General features: G+C 52.5%; 1 protein-coding gene across 4 annotated transcripts in view; it reads left to right on the top strand.

The window, feature by feature from the left end:
• The window catches only part of LOC125933013 (transforming acidic coiled-coil-containing protein 2-like), a 124976-nt gene extending 114921 nt beyond the window's left edge, over nt 1–10055 (top strand). For all 4 annotated transcript variants that reach the window (XM_049645862.1, XM_049645865.1, XM_049645863.1 and 1 more), the window contains 4 exons: nt 3322–3482; nt 3671–3777; nt 4179–4299; nt 7816–10055. In XM_049645862.1, coding sequence (XP_049501819.1) covers nt 3322–3482; nt 3671–3777; nt 4179–4299; nt 7816–7881 — 455 coding nt within the window. In that variant the 3' untranslated portion in view covers nt 7882–10055. The remainder of the gene's footprint in view (nt 1–3321; nt 3483–3670; nt 3778–4178; nt 4300–7815) is intronic.
• The last annotated feature ends 6736 nt before the right edge of the window (nt 10056–16791 follow it).

Raw genomic sequence — 16791 nt, forward strand, 5'->3', positions numbered from 1 at the left:
AGCGCTGTCACCCAGGGTGACGCATGTCCCGTCCTGGTTCCCCGTCCTCGGGCACTTTCATCAGCCACTTTTCAGACCTTGTTCATCAGCTGGCATGTCTGTGGCTGTCACCTGTCAGTCACTACTGCAGGGCATTGATGAGGGCCACCGCAGATTTCCAGGTCCTTGTGTCCTTGTAGACAATGGCGTGGGGCTGAGGCACAGCCAGGACTCCCTCCCTGTCACTGCGGGCGGGACTCGCCTTCTTGCTGGGCAGGCTGTGGGTCCCCATACGTGGAAACATACCAGCCTCCTCTCTCTCTTCTTCTCCTTTGCACCCACCTACCCAGCATCCCTGGTGAGAGGGAAAAACTCAAGCTCCAGGAGCTTGGCAGTTCAGGCAGAATGAACATTGGTAGCGTTTTGAAGTCAAAACTTCACCCCACCTGCGCCAGCCCCTCCTGGCTGCAGCCCGGCTCCCTGGCTTCCGTGTAACCGTCACAAATGTTCCACGCCAGCGTGACACGTGTCCTGCCATCGTCGTCCGTTCTCGTCACATGTTACTAAAGAGAATATGCTCTTGAGTTCAGAGACTGCATACTTAGGATTCAGGACAAAAAAGACCTCTGTGCTTTTCTGCATTCCAGGTTGTTGCAATTGATTTCTTTTTTGCTTTCCTAACAACTGCCCTGATTATCTGTTTTGCTTCCATTTTCTGTTGCTTCTTGCCCTTTGCTTGCAAAACACACAGGCAAGCCTGGTAAGTAAACGCTTCTTCACCTAACGTGACACCTGCCCATTGCAACCCACGTCTGTCTGTTTGTTTGTTTGTTTCTGTTTTTGTTACTTTTGCTATTGTGTATTTGCCGCATTCCCCCTCCCCCTCCCCCTCCCCCTCCCCCGAAAAACATGGTTTAATAATGTTTTGCCTGCAAAAAGAAAAACAAAACAGAAAAATCTCCCAGGGCATTGTTTTGTTGTTGAGTCTGGAGCATTTTGAGTTTGGGGCTGATTTCCTGATGTGAAGAACCTGACTGCGTGTGTAATTTGCAAGAAGATTTGTGGCGCGTTCTCACCTCCTCCGTCTCCTGGGAACCGGGAAATTTCTATTTTTACAAGCCTTTTGGGGGGAGGGCAGGAAACCTGAGGCAAGCTAAGTCTCAGATCCAGGAAATCAGATGGACTCTGTTTGATAAATGGCTTTTTACAAGCCAAGTGAAATGTATCCGTGGCCTCAGATCAGCCCCGGAATGTGCATTTTACCATGTGCCGAGGACTAAGGAAGCAGCTAAAACGTAATAAAAACAAGCGTTCGGTTACTGGAGCATCGTTTCTTTTAGGAGCCTGGGCGCAGCAAGATTGCGGGCAGTTCTTTTCTTGCCGTGTGTTAAAAAGCTCCCCCTCCCTGAGTGATTGATGTGACATCATGCCAGTTTGGGGGTGCCCGTGATGCTGTTGATGATGGGTCACTGATCCTGGGTTCTTATTATGTCACAGGCTTCATATACATTTTCACTTAATCTTCCCTGAAATGCCACGAGATAAGTAATGTGAACCCCTCTTTCAGCTCAGGAGGCTGAGACTCCTAGAGGTTAAAAACCCTGCCCAAGGCAGCAGAGCTGGGGAGTGTCAGAGCCAGGACGGAACCTGGGCAGTCGAGAGTCTGGCACCTGGGTCCTTCCTCTCTGCCCCGGCAGCGGGGGCTCTGGAGGCAGGGGTGGAGGTCCATCAGACGTCTTCCGGGTCTGTGGCTCTCCAAGCGTGACCCCTGGACCAGCCGCTTCAGCATCATCGGGGAACTAGTCACAGATGCCGATTCTCGGCCCCACTGCAGGCCTGCCAGATCAGAACTCACTGGGTGGGGCGCTGCTGTCTGTGTTTAAACAAGCCCCTGCTGATTCAGGTGCACGTTCATGTGTGACAACCCCTTCATTTTGGAAATGAGGCCCTGAGCCCCCGAGAGCCAGGACTTTTGAATGAGTTTGTATCACAGCCGAAGCTAAAACCCAGGATGTGGTTCCCCTGCCCTGAGCCCTTTCCCTCCACAGCACGCAACAAGAATACACGTAACTTTAGGAGACAGGACAGTGCCGATCCGCCAGGAACGCAAGGGAAAGAACCCAGAGCAGCATCCCTCTGCTTTTTTTTTTTTTTTTTTTTTTTAAGTTTTTACTTAAATTCCAGTTAGTTAATATACAGTGCAATATTAGCTTCAGGTGTAAAAATGCTTTGATACAATACCCAGTGCTCATCACAAGTGCACCCCTTGCTTTGAAGGGAGCTTCCTCCTTCCAGGTCTGTTACTCACAGGCTCGGGGAGAGAGATGGTTATGAGCATGGCTTGGGGTTTGGATTGCCAGGTTCCGCTCGTTCATTCACAGCACGGATGTGTTGAGGCACCCTGTGAGTCAGGCGCTGTCCTAGGCTCTGGGATTAAAGATGTGGACAAAGCAAGACTTAAGACCCTGCCCTCACGCAGCGCGCACTCTAGGCAGACAGACAGCTGGTGCACACCTGTGTGCATGCATGCTGCTGGGAAGAGAATGGACTGGAAAGTAGGGAGGAGGCGCTTCCCGCAGGTGCTCAGGGAGGCGCCTCTGGGGACATGGCCTGGTGTCAGGAACCCGAGTGAGTGGGGAGCCGTGGACGTTCACGGTAGAATGGTCGTGGGGGTCAGAGGACAGAGCGGTTCCTTTTACTAGGCTCAGCCACTCTGAACTGGGCCAGAATTCTTAGGCACATAACTGAGAAAGTCACTTTGACGGAAAGAGCTCCATTTTTGTCGGAGTTAAAACATTTGCTGTGTCCAAGGAAATGTCCGTTTCTGTGCGAAGCAGAATTTCAGGGCTGGTGGTTATGTGGGCCTTGGTTCATGGGATGTTTTAAGGGTGAAACCTTTTTCTTTTCCAATAACCATGTCTTTATGTCGATAATACACAGAAAGACCTGTTCCTCGGAGCGCAGACTCCTATACCTTTTTATCTTGCTCAACACAAAATTCAGTAGTGATTTTTTTCCCACCTTATGGATCTGTTGGCCACCATCAACCGCATAGCATCCCTGGGGCCTCGAATGTCGATTTTGAGGGGTCCGCATTGATCGGGTTGAAGACGGTGGCTGGTTTCCATCCCTTCTAACACTGCAAAGGCCCAGGTCTGCGATGCCGGAGCTGTGGGGGTTTTTGTGCCTTCAGAGACGGTCTGGGTGGGCTCGGGGAGCGGGTCCGTCCCAAGTCTGGGATGCCCCGTGCTTAGACCGACTTGCGATCTGAGGCCTCGGCTGCCTCTGGGACCAGGCCGGGATGCACCGGTCCCATCGTCTGTTCTTTGTGTCTCTTGCCAGAGGATGAGCAGAGGGAGAAGTCAGTCTCCCACCAGACTGTCCAGCAGCTGGTCCTGGAGAAGGAGCAAGCCCTGGCCGACCTGAACTCCGTGGAGAAATCTCTGGCCGATCTCTTCAGGAGATACGAGAAGATGAAGGAGGTCCTTGAAGGCTTCCGCAAGGTGTGTGTGTGTCGGGGCCGAGCAGGTGGCCGGACGTGCGGGGCGGGGGGAGGAGGCGCAGGTTGAGAGAGTGCACAGGGAGCTGGACTTGGCTGTCCAGCGTTCTACCCGCATCAGGGACTTCTCGGGGTTCCCAGCGCCTGGGCTGTCTCTTCCGTGGGTGCGACCTCTGTCCTCTGTCGTGTCAGAATGAAGAAGTGCTGAAGAAATGTGCCCAGGAGTACCTGTCCCGAGTGAAGAAAGAGGAGCAGAGGTACCAGGCCCTGAAGGTGCATGCAGAGGAAAAGCTGGACAGGTAACGCGGCCTCAGGTCTGCTCCCAAAGACCTCTCGGCACCCCCTGCCGAGGCAGGCTGGGAGCTCCAACGACCCCACGGACCCTGGCTTAGAAAAAGCAGATAATCCCTCTGTGTTTTTTCAGTGTGACTTGTGATAACAGTGTCCTCGGCATCTTGATAAGTGGAGCGTGCATGTTGTAATCTCCAGGGCACCCACCCAAAGCGTTTTGGCCTCATGGGAATGGGGGCTGGGGGCAGGGTGGGGGTGCTCCTGGGCTCCTAAGCAGGCCCCCGCTGGTAGGAACTGGATCCAGACAGTTCCCGCCGTCCAGAGCTGAGAGGAGGAAGGTGGGAAGGGTCTCCGGGGAAGGTGGTCTTTTCTGAGCACCGCCGCCCCCCCCCCCACCTTGTGTCCGTAGGGCCAACGCCGAGATCGCGCAGGTCCGAGGCAAGGCCCAGCAGGAGCAGGCCGCCTACCAGGCCAGTCTGCGGAAGGAGCAGCTTCGTGTGGACGCTCTGGAGAGGACGTTGGAGCAGAAGGTAAGAGCCGACGGCCGGTGGGGCTGGTCAGACCCTCAGATCAGCAGAGGCTGGGGTTTCCTGCGGCCTCCGCGGCTCCCGGGACAGGTGTATGCCTCGTGAGCATACGCTTGTTCTCCATCCGGAAGATCCAGTGTAGGGCCAGCCCTGTTACTGTCCTCTCTGCTCTTCCTGGAATTGCCGTCCACTTGGGTGTTTGCTGCTGGTTTTCGCTCCCTTTTCAGCATCCATTCATTTGTCACACATCTACTGAAAAATCTCGATGTGCCGGGCATTGTACTTCGCCCTGCATCTAGACGCTTACCGGTGGGGGAATCGGGTAACCACCAGAGGCCAGGGGCAGATGCAGAAAACGGGCCACGTTGGGGTCGAAAGGTCCCCCAGATGTCCGCCTGCTTCCACGGATGGGGGGGACCCTCCTGAGGTCCCTTAGCTTGTCCTGATTTCCGGTCTAGCACTCAGTCCACTGCACACACCCTCTCCCCGGGTGTCCAAATGAGAAGCCCCTTCCGCCCAAGAGTCCGAATCTGGGTAAGCGTGGGCCAGGCAGTCTCCCTCCCTGAGTATGTTTCCAGAACAAACCCATATGGTTGATCCACTGAGCCTTCGGAGTCCCCTGGATGGTTATCCGAGAACCCAGTGGCCTGGGGTAGCATCACTTCACCTGCATTTGGGCCTTAATGGGTAGTCACGGTTGGGGCGGGGGTGTCCTTTGTGGGCCAATGGCACCAGTGCCGTCGCATGGTGCTGGGTCCACAGTCTTCCTGGCTGTCCAGAATTCAGCACTAGAAAACCCACATTCCAGATCATTCTTGTTCTTTGCCTTTTCTTTTTGGGATGAAGACAAGTGGCTGCCAGACAGAATTGTATTTTTAAAAAAGAAAGAAGGAAAAAGTCTGGATGGTGCCAAATACCCCAAGTCTGTTCTACCGCCTCAATTTTCCAGGCTCTGCTCCGCATTCCTAGCAGAAAGCACAGAGTCAGGACCAGCATTTACTCATTCTGTCTGTATTTTTTGAGCGGCACTGCATTGTTAGTGTTAAGTGGGTGTTTATTTTTAAAGATTTAAAAAAATTTTTTTAATGTTTATTAATTTTTGAGAGTGAGAGACAGCATGAGCAGAGGAGGGGCAGAGAGAGAGAGAGACACACACACACACACACACAGAATCCAAAACAGGCTCCAGGCTCCGAGCCATCAGCACAGAGCCCGATGTGGGGCTCGAACTCACGAACCATGAGATCGTGACCTGAGCTGAAGTCGGGACACTTAACCGACTGAGCCACCTAGGCGCCCCGAGTGGGTGTTTATTTTTTATTCTTTGAATGTTGATAATCCATGTGTGGCATATTGGGTGACTCCTGAAAAGTGGAATACTCCTTTAAGTTAAAGACCACATTCCCCCCAGCATTTTGGGCAGTTGGGCATCAGATGTTTCTAGGTGGAAAATGCAGCAATATGTTTGTTCCCTTCTGTTTGCATCAGGATTTGATGGTGTTTGCACTGTATCCTGGTGTTAGCTAAAACAGTAGAGGTAAAACCCGAGTCAGGATAGATGTTTTCTAGGCAACCTGGCCTGTTGAGACTCTTCATTGCCAAATGAAGGTAATGATAAACGTTCTGGCAAACTAGAAAACACAGAAGACGGCGAGGTGGGGTGCACCATTTTGGAGAACAGAAAAGATACAAATAGATCTGTAACCATCTGAGACTAAAACCGAGGAAACATGGATTTATCCCCTGAGTTCTTCCCTACGGGACTCTGAGATCCAGAAGGGACGGTCTCTGTTTTAAAGAGACTCAGAAGCATTATCCTCTCCCCCCCCCCCCCACCCACCTCCCCACCAGGCAGTTCTGAAGTGAGGGCGCTGGGCATTTTGCCCAGTCAGGGTGCTGGAAAGGCTGGTGCCCAGTGAGCTGAGCTGCGTGGTGGCTGTTTGCTAGGCAGTGGGCCGATGCTGCAAAGACAGAGCTGGAGAACCTCCAGGAGTCCATAGCGGGTCCGCCAGTGCCTCTCAGCCATCAGTCGCTGGACGTTATGCTAAATAAGTGAGATAGCAAAGCCGTCTAGGAGCCAGGCCGGCCTCAGTCTGTGCTCCAGGCTTGCTGCGCCTAGCCAGCTGTGTGACCTTCCGTTAAGCGCGACGCGTAACCTCTCTGAGCCTCCGTTTCCTCGCTGAAACGTGGAAATAACAGTGGCTCCCACGAAGGGACTGTTGTGGGAACCGAGTGGGGCCGCTGCCCGGGGTGTGTTTGGCATGGTGCCTGGCACCCAGGAAGCGTGCTGGTAAGATGAAAAGTTATCCTGGGCGGCCCCAGCAGCCGCAGGTTGGCGAGAATAGTAATTTCAGGATGAGCGGCCAGTGCTGCGTTCCTGCAGGGCACCCCTCTTCCCGCAGGCATCTCCGCGCCTCTCAGAACGGAGCTCTCAGGGCTGTGGATTCGAGCAGGGGGTGAGCCGGGGTGACCTTCCGGGTGGGGCTGTCTCCCGGCGGGGGCTGGTGGCTGAACTGCAGTGAGGACTGAATTTGTCTTCCACTAAGGAGGCCCGGCTCTTCCCAAGTAGTGACACTCAGGGGTGGCACCCGGAGCCCATCCCGGAAAGCACGGGACACGCGGCTCCGAGCTGGACCAGGAGGAGGTTCTGAGGTTTCCGAAGAAGGGTCTTGGGTTAGCCCCAGGGGAGAGGCTTGAGGTTAAGGCTCCCCGTCCACAGGGACCTCGAAAAAGTGGCTGTGGTGTGTTCCTGGGATACCGATCCAGCCCCCTTGGCGAGGGCCGTTCGAGATGGGCCGCCGAAGCAGGTCGGCATCAGGGCAGAGCCACACCTGCCTTTGAACGGACTCATCCCGTCGGATCCCCGGTCTCAGAGCCCGGACGGTGTTGTCTGCTGGTCGGTGCGGGCTGAGCATGTGGTCGGCTCCCCACCGGCTTTGGCACACGGGCAGGGCATGCATGGCACAAGAGAACCTGGAGGCATCTCGCATCTGCCCCTGCCCCTCTCCCCACCTCCCCATATCCACAGCACCCCCTCGTTTCGCAACCTCTAAATGCTAGAGACCCTATTCAAGTAGGATTGCTCAATGCTTCCTGGTGACATTTCTCAAAAAAGCCACCAAAGAGCTCAGCCTGGACCGTCCTTTCATGTCCGCATCCCTCAGAGGCAAATGAAAGGAAGAGAACCAATACTTGGTTCAGCCCCTGCTGCGTGCCGGTCACTGCTGGGGAGCTTTGCATTCTGACCGCATTCCTTTCTCAGACAGATGTTACCATCCACATTTCAGAGATAAGGACACCAAGGCTCAGAAAGGTTGTGTGAGTTGCTCAGGGTCACAGCTAGCGCTTGGATGTGTGCTTTGATTCATCCCTCGTACCGCTTTGGAGAATTTCAGGGGGACCAAGAAGCCTGGGGCACCCGGGCCCCTGGAAAGCCCAGAGACCATTCTGCTGGGCTTGATTTCAGACAGCCAGGAGATTTCAGCAGCCTTTTCTTTTCTGTTTTGTCTTCGCTTTCAGAATAAAGAGATAGAGGAACTCACCAAGATTTGTGATGAACTGATTGCCAAAATGGGGAAAAGCTAACTTTGAACCGAATGTTTGGACTTGACCATTGCGTGCAATATGACCGTCGGCACACTGCCGTCCTTCCAGCGACGCGGACAGGTTCTGTTTTCACTTTTTCGTATGCACTACTGTATTTCCTTTCTAAACGACATTGATTTGATTGTATGCAGTACCAAGGAGACTATCAGAATTTCTTGCTATTGGTTTGCATTTTCTTAGTATAAATTCATAGCAAGTTGACCTCAGAGTTCCTGTATCAGGGAGATTGTCTGATTCTCTAATAAAAGACAAATCGCTGACCTTGGCCTTGCCCTCTGTACATGAGTTCCCAGGGTGAGCGGCTTTTGGATTTAATACGAACTTGTACAGCTTGCACAGGGACTCTTGCCTTAAGGAGTGTAAACTTGATCTGCGTTTGCTGATTTGTGTTAAAAAAAAATGCATGTTTCAAATAAAATTCTCTATTGTAAATAAATTTTTTTCTTTGGATCTTGGCAGTAAGCGTGGCTATGATTTCTTTTCTGGGAAGGGTTGGGTCTTTTCTCGCCTTTGTTAAAATCCTATCAGATCTGGCCCTTTCCCCCTCTCTGTCTGGCTCACTTCTTCGTCCATAGATTTAAATAACATTTCCTTCATTATCGTGGCTGTTTGTACGTTGGAAGCTAAGGAGAAGTATTGACTTGCTATTTTTTAAATGCTTATGTGATTATATTGAATTAGCTTAGATTTGGTTTTTACAAATGCTTTCTGAGTTTTGGCGGGAAAGTCTGTTTTCCTTTACTGGCTCGAGGAAGTTGCAGGCTGTCCCTCTTCCTATGCATTCTTTTAGTGTGTGACCATCAACCCTGAAACATGGCCCAGTTCCCTCTAAAGGACCAGCCCCAGGCGAGCGGTTACCCACAGGAGACAGGTAGTGAGGCCAGTTGGGAGATGACGGCGGGATGCACCGGCCGTAGATTCTTTAACGGCTCCTGACTTTCTCGGGAACCCCAGCTTATAGGTTGGGCAGTGAGAGGGTGGGAAGGCATCTTAGTTTCCTAAAATTGCCACCACGTCACATATTTAGCAGCTTAAAACAGTAGAAATGTATTCTCTCGCCGTTCTGGAGGCCAGAAGTCCCAAATCTGAGCATCAGTGGGCTTTTTTTCCCTCCGGGGCTATGAGGTGGAGTCTGTTCCTTGCCTCTCGAAGCAGTCCCTGGTGTCCCTTGGGTGGTGGCTGTGTCACTCTAGTCTCAGCGTCTGTCTTCATGAGCCTTTCTTTTCTGTGTCTCAACTCCCTCTCCTCTCTCTGGTAAGGGCACCGCTCATTGGATTTCGGGCCCACCCCAAACCCAGGATGATCTCTCAGGATTCCCGATTACATCTACGAAGACCCTGTGTCCAAATAAGGGCACACTCCCAGCTGTGGTGGGCATTTGTGTGGGGTCCGAGTGTGCCCGTGGGACGTGTGGCGTGCTGTGTGAGCTTGGAAAGCAGCCGCGAGCCCCCGGTGGCCCTCAGCTCAAGCGCCCCTCGTCCTGCCCAGGCGCAGCGACCACGGGCTGTTCCCCTCACACGGGACCACCCAACGCCTCACAGGACAGGCATCCCAGGCAGCACAAGGAAAGAAAGACAGCCCGCCTCTCCGGAAGCGAGTCCCAGCCTCTGGCCCCACCGTCAACCCCCCTAACAGGGCAGGGGTCTGCCTCCTCCCACTGCCCAGCCACCTCTGCCTGGTCCCGTCTCCCAGTCTCCCCTCCTCACGGCTCAGCCGGGCCCCCCCCGGGCCCCCCCAGTCTCACTTGTCCAGGCCCAACCCCTCCCCCACCCTCACCCCAGATTCTGATCTCAGCTGTGTTCTCAAAACAGCCCAGCCTCTTGCTCTGGAAAGTTTCTATTTTTCTTATTACCTAAGCAAAACATTTCCATTGCTAAAAAGTCCAGAAATGCAGGTAAGAAAATGAAACAAACAAGCAAGCACCATGATCCCTAAACCAAGAAATGATCACTGTTGATGTTTTTGTATTTATTTTTCTATGCCTTGTTTCCTCAGTGTATGAAATATTTATTATCTTTTTAAAGGCGGGATTATTTGGAGTTCTGCAGCCCCCCGCGTGCCGTTTTGTAAACCTTTTTTTTTCATGTAATACTATAATGTAACCATCATGTTATGCAAACTTTTATATCAATAAATACAGCTCTTTCTCATCATTTCGAATGACTGCACGTATTCTGTGGTACCCAAAATGTGTCTAACCAGCCGCCCACTGCTGGACATTCATATTGTGTCCATTGTTTTGCTGCCATTATGCACGCACATTGCATTGAGTTGCCTTATGCATACACGTTTGTGGACAGGAGTTTTCCTTAGGCTGAATTTTTAAAGGGAATAACCTGGGTGAACATCGTCACTACTCCCGCCCAAGTCCAAGTTGGCTTTAGGGCTCGTTGCAGTGAGGGAGGACAGCCACCAGGGGGAGCTGTGGGGCACCACCGTAAGGGCGTCTTGGGAGGCAGGTGGGACAGGATTCGGACTTGGTCCAGCTGCTTCTGGGGAAGCAGGGCTTTGCTGCGTATTGGATGCTCTCGGGGCAGAGACAGTTCTCAGGTTGGGTATCTCGTATCTTCGCTAGACTAAGGCAAAGCTGTAGTTGGTAAAGAAGCAATAGTTGCTCAAATGCATTAGCCAGGATGGAAGGATATTTGGTCCTTTTTGGGGTTTGAATAATGTTCAGGTTCTGTCTGTTCAGACTGATTCTGGGTGGGGCTTGTTTTCTCTTGACCCAGCACAGCGCGGCTAGTCTGACCCTGATTTTCGGCAAAATTGTTAGTGTTCAACAGGAGAACAGCAAGGCGTCGGCAAGAGGGCCAGGCCGGCTCCCAGATACCACAAGCTGTTTTTCTCCCTCTTGGACGTTATACACATTTTTAAAGTTTGGGAAACCCATTGCCAAATAGGCTTCCACTGAGGTTGTAGTAAAATTTACCCCCCGGGAGGTGCCTGGGTGGCTCAGTTGAGCGTCCGACTTCAGCTCAGGTCACGATCTCATGGTTCGTGAGTTCGAGCCTCACATCGGGCTCTGTGCTAATAGCTCAGAGCCCGGAGCTTGCTTCAGATTCTGTGTCTCCGTGTCTCTGACCTTCCCCCACTCGCGCTCTGTCTCTCTCTCTCTCTCTCTTAAAAATAAACATTAAAAAATTCTTTTTTTACTATTCCCCCCCACGACACACACACCCAACACACACACATATTCAGTATATACCTTTTGAGGCATACATCTACCACTAGGCTACTCTGTCTGCCTGTCAGCCTGGTCTAGCTTGGAAAGGCCTGGCCCTACCTTGGCCTCAGGCACCTGCATGCTAGGCTGCTTCCCCAGACCTACCCACAGGGCCACCGTGCAGAGGGCCTGGCCATGGGAACCCCTATGGGTTGAGATCAGCTGCTTTGCGTCCTTTGCTCGCTTGATACAATGCACACGTGCTTGCACATGTTCACCCACGTGATGGCTGCTAGGGACTTCAATTATTTTACTGTGCTGAGTGAGTGGGACAACCACGAGAAGCCAGCACCTGACCTGCCGTCCAGAGCTCCCCCAGCAGCCAGCATTACAACCTTGGAGATGTTCAGCACCTCTTCAGAATTTCGGTTTGCCAAGTCCGTTGAAATCTCGAGCTCTGAACATCCTTTTCGTTTTGTTTCTGGGTCAGCATTTCCTTAGGGCTCTCAAGTTGAAGGCGGTGCGACGGGGATACTAAGATCACCCATGAAGACAGAGTGGGGGTGCGGATAGAAACGAGGCAGGTGGTCACTGATGACTGGGATGGGGGCTGCCATCAGAGGGGGAGAAGGTTCTTTTTCTCTCAGGTTTGGCGCTCAGCCCCTTAGGTGTGAGATCTGAGGGGCCCAAGGCCACGCCAGGAGCATGACACAGGTGGAAGAGGTGATGGGCCCGAGTGGGGGCTCAGGCTCTCTAGCTGCTTCTTTCACTTAATTGTCGGCGTTGGGAGGATGCTCAGGTTTTTTAGCCAACCTGTCTGCTTTCCAGGACATTCCACTTGAAAAATTGAACTAGGCGGGGGCGGGTGTTCCGACAAAGGCAAGGTGGAGGTGTGTGCCCAGGCAGGGAAGGGCTGGCAGGAGGAAAGCTGTGTACATCTGAGGCCCACAGGGCTCCCTCGGGGTTTGCGCTCTCTAGCCCTGAAACAATCTGGTGAATGGGAACTATTTTTATTTCCATTTTACAGGAAGGAAACAGAGGCTCAGAGGGGTTAGAAACCTGGGGATTTGACTATCTCAGGCAGGAGAAGGGCCAGCCAGGATTGGATCTCAGCTCTCCAATGACTGCAAGTTCCTCAGGCTGACAGCATCTTTTGTAAGACGTCCGTCGAAAGTAGTGTGGAGAGGGGCGCCTGGGTGGCTCAGTTGGTTACGTGTCCAACTTCGGCTCGAGGCATGATCTCACGCGGTACATGAGTTCAAGCCCCACATCAGGCTCTGTGCTGACAGCTCGGAGCCTGGAGCCTGCTTCGGATTCTGTCTCCCTCTCTGTCTGTCCCTCCCCCACTCATGCTGTTTCTCTCTGTGTCTCCCTCAAAAGTGAATAAACATTAAAAAAAATATATTAAAAAAAAAAAAAAAAAGGAGTGGAGAGAAGGTACCGGAAAGGGGATGTGCCCTCAGGCCGGTAGGGGTGCTCACATCCATCCTGTAATTAGACCGATTGGTGGCCCTGCCTTGAGTCTGGGCTGGCTCTGCTGCTATTTCTATGGACCATGAAAGCCCTGCCGTTCAGTAGATGGGAATGGCTGCGGGGCTCCCCCCGTGTGCCCTGTGAGGCTGGCGTGAGTGGCTCTGCTCCGCCTCGCCTTCACATTTCCCTCTGCAGTGGGTGGACCCGTGACATCTCCCCAGGCTGGTGGCACCTGGCTGGGCTTCTGAGTTCCCCTAGGCCAGAACAGCAATGGCAGAATACAGAGAATTCATGTATCTGCTTTTTGGGTTTTTCAAGAACTGGGAAACACAACCTGGAGATCAAAGGGGTAGGACTAAACAAAGCCCCTTCCCCCATTCCCACCCTACAGTGCAATCAGAGCACGTCCTTCCGTAGCTCCTGACCCCTCTACCGGGGACACCCACCCCTGCCCCATTAAGGTTCATTATTATGATTATTTTTAATGTTTATTTTTGAGAAAGAGAGAGAGACAGAGCATGAGCAGGGGAGGGGCAGAGAGACAGAGAGAGAGAGACAGAATCTGAAGCAGGCTCCAGGCTCCAAGCTGTCAGCACAGAGCCTGATGCGGGGCTTGAACTCACAAACCATAAGATCATGACCTGAGCCGAAGTTGGACGCTTAACCAACTGAGCCACCTAGGGGCCCCTTTAAGGCTCATTATTGATGTCACATCCTCCAAGAAACCCTCTCTGAACCCTCAGGCCTGGGTCAGTGTTTTCAAATGTAAGTTTTATAATTATTCAGGCATAATGAGGCCGTCAGATCGGGAGACAAGTGCCCATTGAAGACATCGTTCCTTACCCACAGTTCCCGAGAGGGCACGCCATGCCGGGTAAGACCACAGAGTAAGGCATCCCAGTTGGTCAGGAGGCAGGGGAGCAAGGGAAGGGTAAGATGTGGACAAGAGCCTTTACTGTGGTTCCGAGGGAAGGAACGGGTGAGGGGGGTAACTAGGCTTAGGATCGGCTAGTTTGGATCATTTCCGTAGGCTCTGGGCCACTGGGGCTCTCTGTAGTTGTTTAATGTCTGGCCCTGGGGTGATTCGCATAGGGGGACAGTGGTCCTAACTGTGAAAGTCCAATAAAGGGAGTGATGGGATATGGGCTCTGGGTTGGTTGGTTTGCAAGTGAAAAGTCTCACTCATAGACACGTGTTTTACCATCCCCAGGAACTGACTAACCCTGAGAGGGACGGTCCCTCCTGGGTCAGTCAGCAAGACGTCAAGATGCCAGAGCATCAGGATAAAAAGACATGTTTCTGTAGTCGGCTGCCCCTGCCATGAACTCCTGCAGCTCACCGAGCTTGACCCTTGACTTGTCCATCACGCTGTACTGTCGTAAGGGCAGAGGTAAACCTCCCAAAGCAAAGCGTCTGCACACAAAAGATGATGGGGGGGGGGGGGCAGCTCACAGACAACATTTTGAAATAGTTATAGAGTTAATCTCATGTGCTCATGTGCATTAGAAATAAACCGGCATACCAATGTGTTATTTCATCGATAAAATAAATTTAGAGAAGATGGCTAAATAAAGAACCATTTGGGGTTGGGGGAGGATTTGAAAGTGCACAGGTGGTTCTCATCCTCTACTTTGCTCCCCTTTTAGCCCCAACCCCCAGCACAAACCTGATGCTCAAACTTTGTTTAAATGTGTGAATGGGGCAAGCCCTAGGCCACCCAGTTTGTCATCACCCCCACCCTCCCGGAAGTCTGGGAATACTAGGATGGGCCGGGATAGAGCTGAGCTGTTGTTTTGTCTGAGCTTTGTTGAGCAGATGAGCCAGAGAGAAGAAGGCTTCACCGAGGCCCCACAGCAAGTCAGTGGCCAGGGTCTGACCCAGTCTAGGGCTCCTCACTTAGCACTGAGACCACCCCACCCCGGCCATACAGGACTCCGTTCAAGGGCAGGACCCACCCTCTGCTTCTTGGTGGAAACCCCTGCCTGTCTTCTGGCTCATACACTACCTCAGCCAGAGGTCTGGTCTACAGGCTGCACCCCACCTGCAGCAACCTGGACCCTGGTGCACAGAGAGTCCCCCACCCCGGGGAGCCAGGCAATCCTGATTTGGGCACTCACAGCCTCCCACTGTGCACACACAGACCCACTGGGTCCTGAATCTTCTAGAATGAGGTTCCTTAGAGCCAGCATTCAGGCTCTGAGGTCAAGACACTCCAAACTGCCAGGACTCCAGGCCTCTGGGTGTACTTTCCACTTAGGGAGGTTAAGGTCATGTCCAGGGGTCACACACAACTAGTCCCAGAGCCAGAGTCGGAATTGGATGTTCTTTCCTGGGTACCCCACTTCCCCCCACCATGGGTGACTGGATGGAGGGGGCTGAAATGGGCTCCCTGGGAAGCTAGGGAGAAACTTGTCCCTGGGGTGTTTGAGAAAATGGCTAAGCCACCAGAATCCTCCTGTACCGGGCATGGGAGATTTTGGTACGAGGTGGTTCTAGCTGAAAGCTGTGCTCTTTGGGGTTCGATGTCTGAGCCCCCAAAGGCCTTTGCTCTTGGGGTGTCTGGCTTGGCTGGGCCCATGGGGCATATATCCGAGCACACAGGGCACCACCGGGAAGAGGCCTTCAGAGAAAGTTGCTGGGAGCTGTTTCCATTTCTTTGTATTAGTTGTCTTTGCCTTTGACTAATAGCTCAGCTTGACAGAGCTCTATGGGGTTGTATGTGCAGAGGGCTTTGGAGATGAGCTGAAGGCCTGTCGGGGGTGACAGACACAACCAAAGCCAGGGTCCTGCTTAGGGGCGCTGGGGAGTATGGCACTCTGGGACACTTCCCTAGAGTGGCCACTAGAGAGCGCCCAAGGGCCAGCTCCCAGCTGTGCCCCAGAAGGGGTGCCTGGAGGGTGTTTCTAGGCTTGCCCATGATGGACAAGATGGTCCAGGACAAGGTATTTCAAACTCTTTCACTGAAACCTTACGTGGGACCTACATTCCAGGGACAGGTAGCTGAGAAAAGTTTGGGGTGAAGGGAGAGAAGCGGCAAAGCAGAAATCTATCCACTTGTGCACAGATATCTGCTGACATGAGATGGTGACCCACACAGAAACAGATACATGCATACGTGAACACGTGTGTATACACACACACACACACACACACACACACAGTGCTCACCCATGTGCATAGGCAGAGCAGTGGGTAGGGACTGGTACATCCATTTACCGAGTCAAGAGATGTCTTTTGAGCACTTCCTAAGGGCTGAGTTTGGTTGCTGGGTCCTGTGGGGATACAGGAGTGGATAAGGCACCGGAAAACACCCCACAGAAACCAACTACTCTCCCGAGCAGAATGTGGGTGTCAGGGGAGGTAGAATCACAGATCTGAGGGTGAGGAGGGAGGGACATTTAGAGGTGCCTCCTATTTGTGGAGAGTTTTATATAGTTCTAGAACTCCGTTACAAGTAGGCAGGTCAGTTACTTTCCTGTTTCACTTTATAGTTTGCATGACTCAGGAAAGGCCGCACGTGAAGACCCTGGAGGAAACATGTCTCGGGTCTTACGAGCTGCACTGCCTCCAGGCTGCTCTTGCTGTAGCTGGGACTTCTGTGAGCCCTGGGGTGGAGGTCCAGGACTTTGATGGACCGAGACTCCCAGGCATGACGGATGTGGCCCCGCCACCCCACCTCCTGGCTTCCAGCCTGGGCTTTGCAGACGAGGTCACGGAGTGCACTGCAAGATTCTGCCATGGCCCCTGGAATGAAAGCTCTTGACTTTGTCCCTGACTTTTAGGCAGTTCTTAGTTGCTGGAGAGAGCTGATTAAAAATCATCTATCAAGATGCTGGCGAAGATGTGGAGAAACGGGAACCCTCTTGCACTGTTGGTGGGAATGCAAATTGGTGCAGCCACTCTGGAAAACAGTGTGGAGGTTCCTCAAAAAATTAAAAATAGACCTACCCTATGACCCAGCAATAGCACCGCTAGGAATTTACCCAAGCGATACAGGAGTGCTGATGCATAGGGGCACTTGTACCCCAATGTTTATAGCAGCACTTTCAACAATAGCCAAATTATGGAAAGAGCCTAAATGTCCATCAACTGACGAATGGATAAAGAAATTGTGGTTTATATACACAATGGAGTACTACGTGGCAATGAGAAAGAATGAAATCTGGCCCTTTGTAGCAACATGGATGGAACTGGAGAGTGTTATGCTAAGTGAAATGAGCCATACAGAGAAAGACAGATACCATATGGTTTCA

This window comes from Panthera uncia, chromosome D2 (genome assembly GCF_023721935.1).
Source record: "Panthera uncia isolate 11264 chromosome D2, Puncia_PCG_1.0, whole genome shotgun sequence".
NCBI lineage: Eukaryota > Metazoa > Chordata > Mammalia > Carnivora > Felidae > Panthera > Panthera uncia.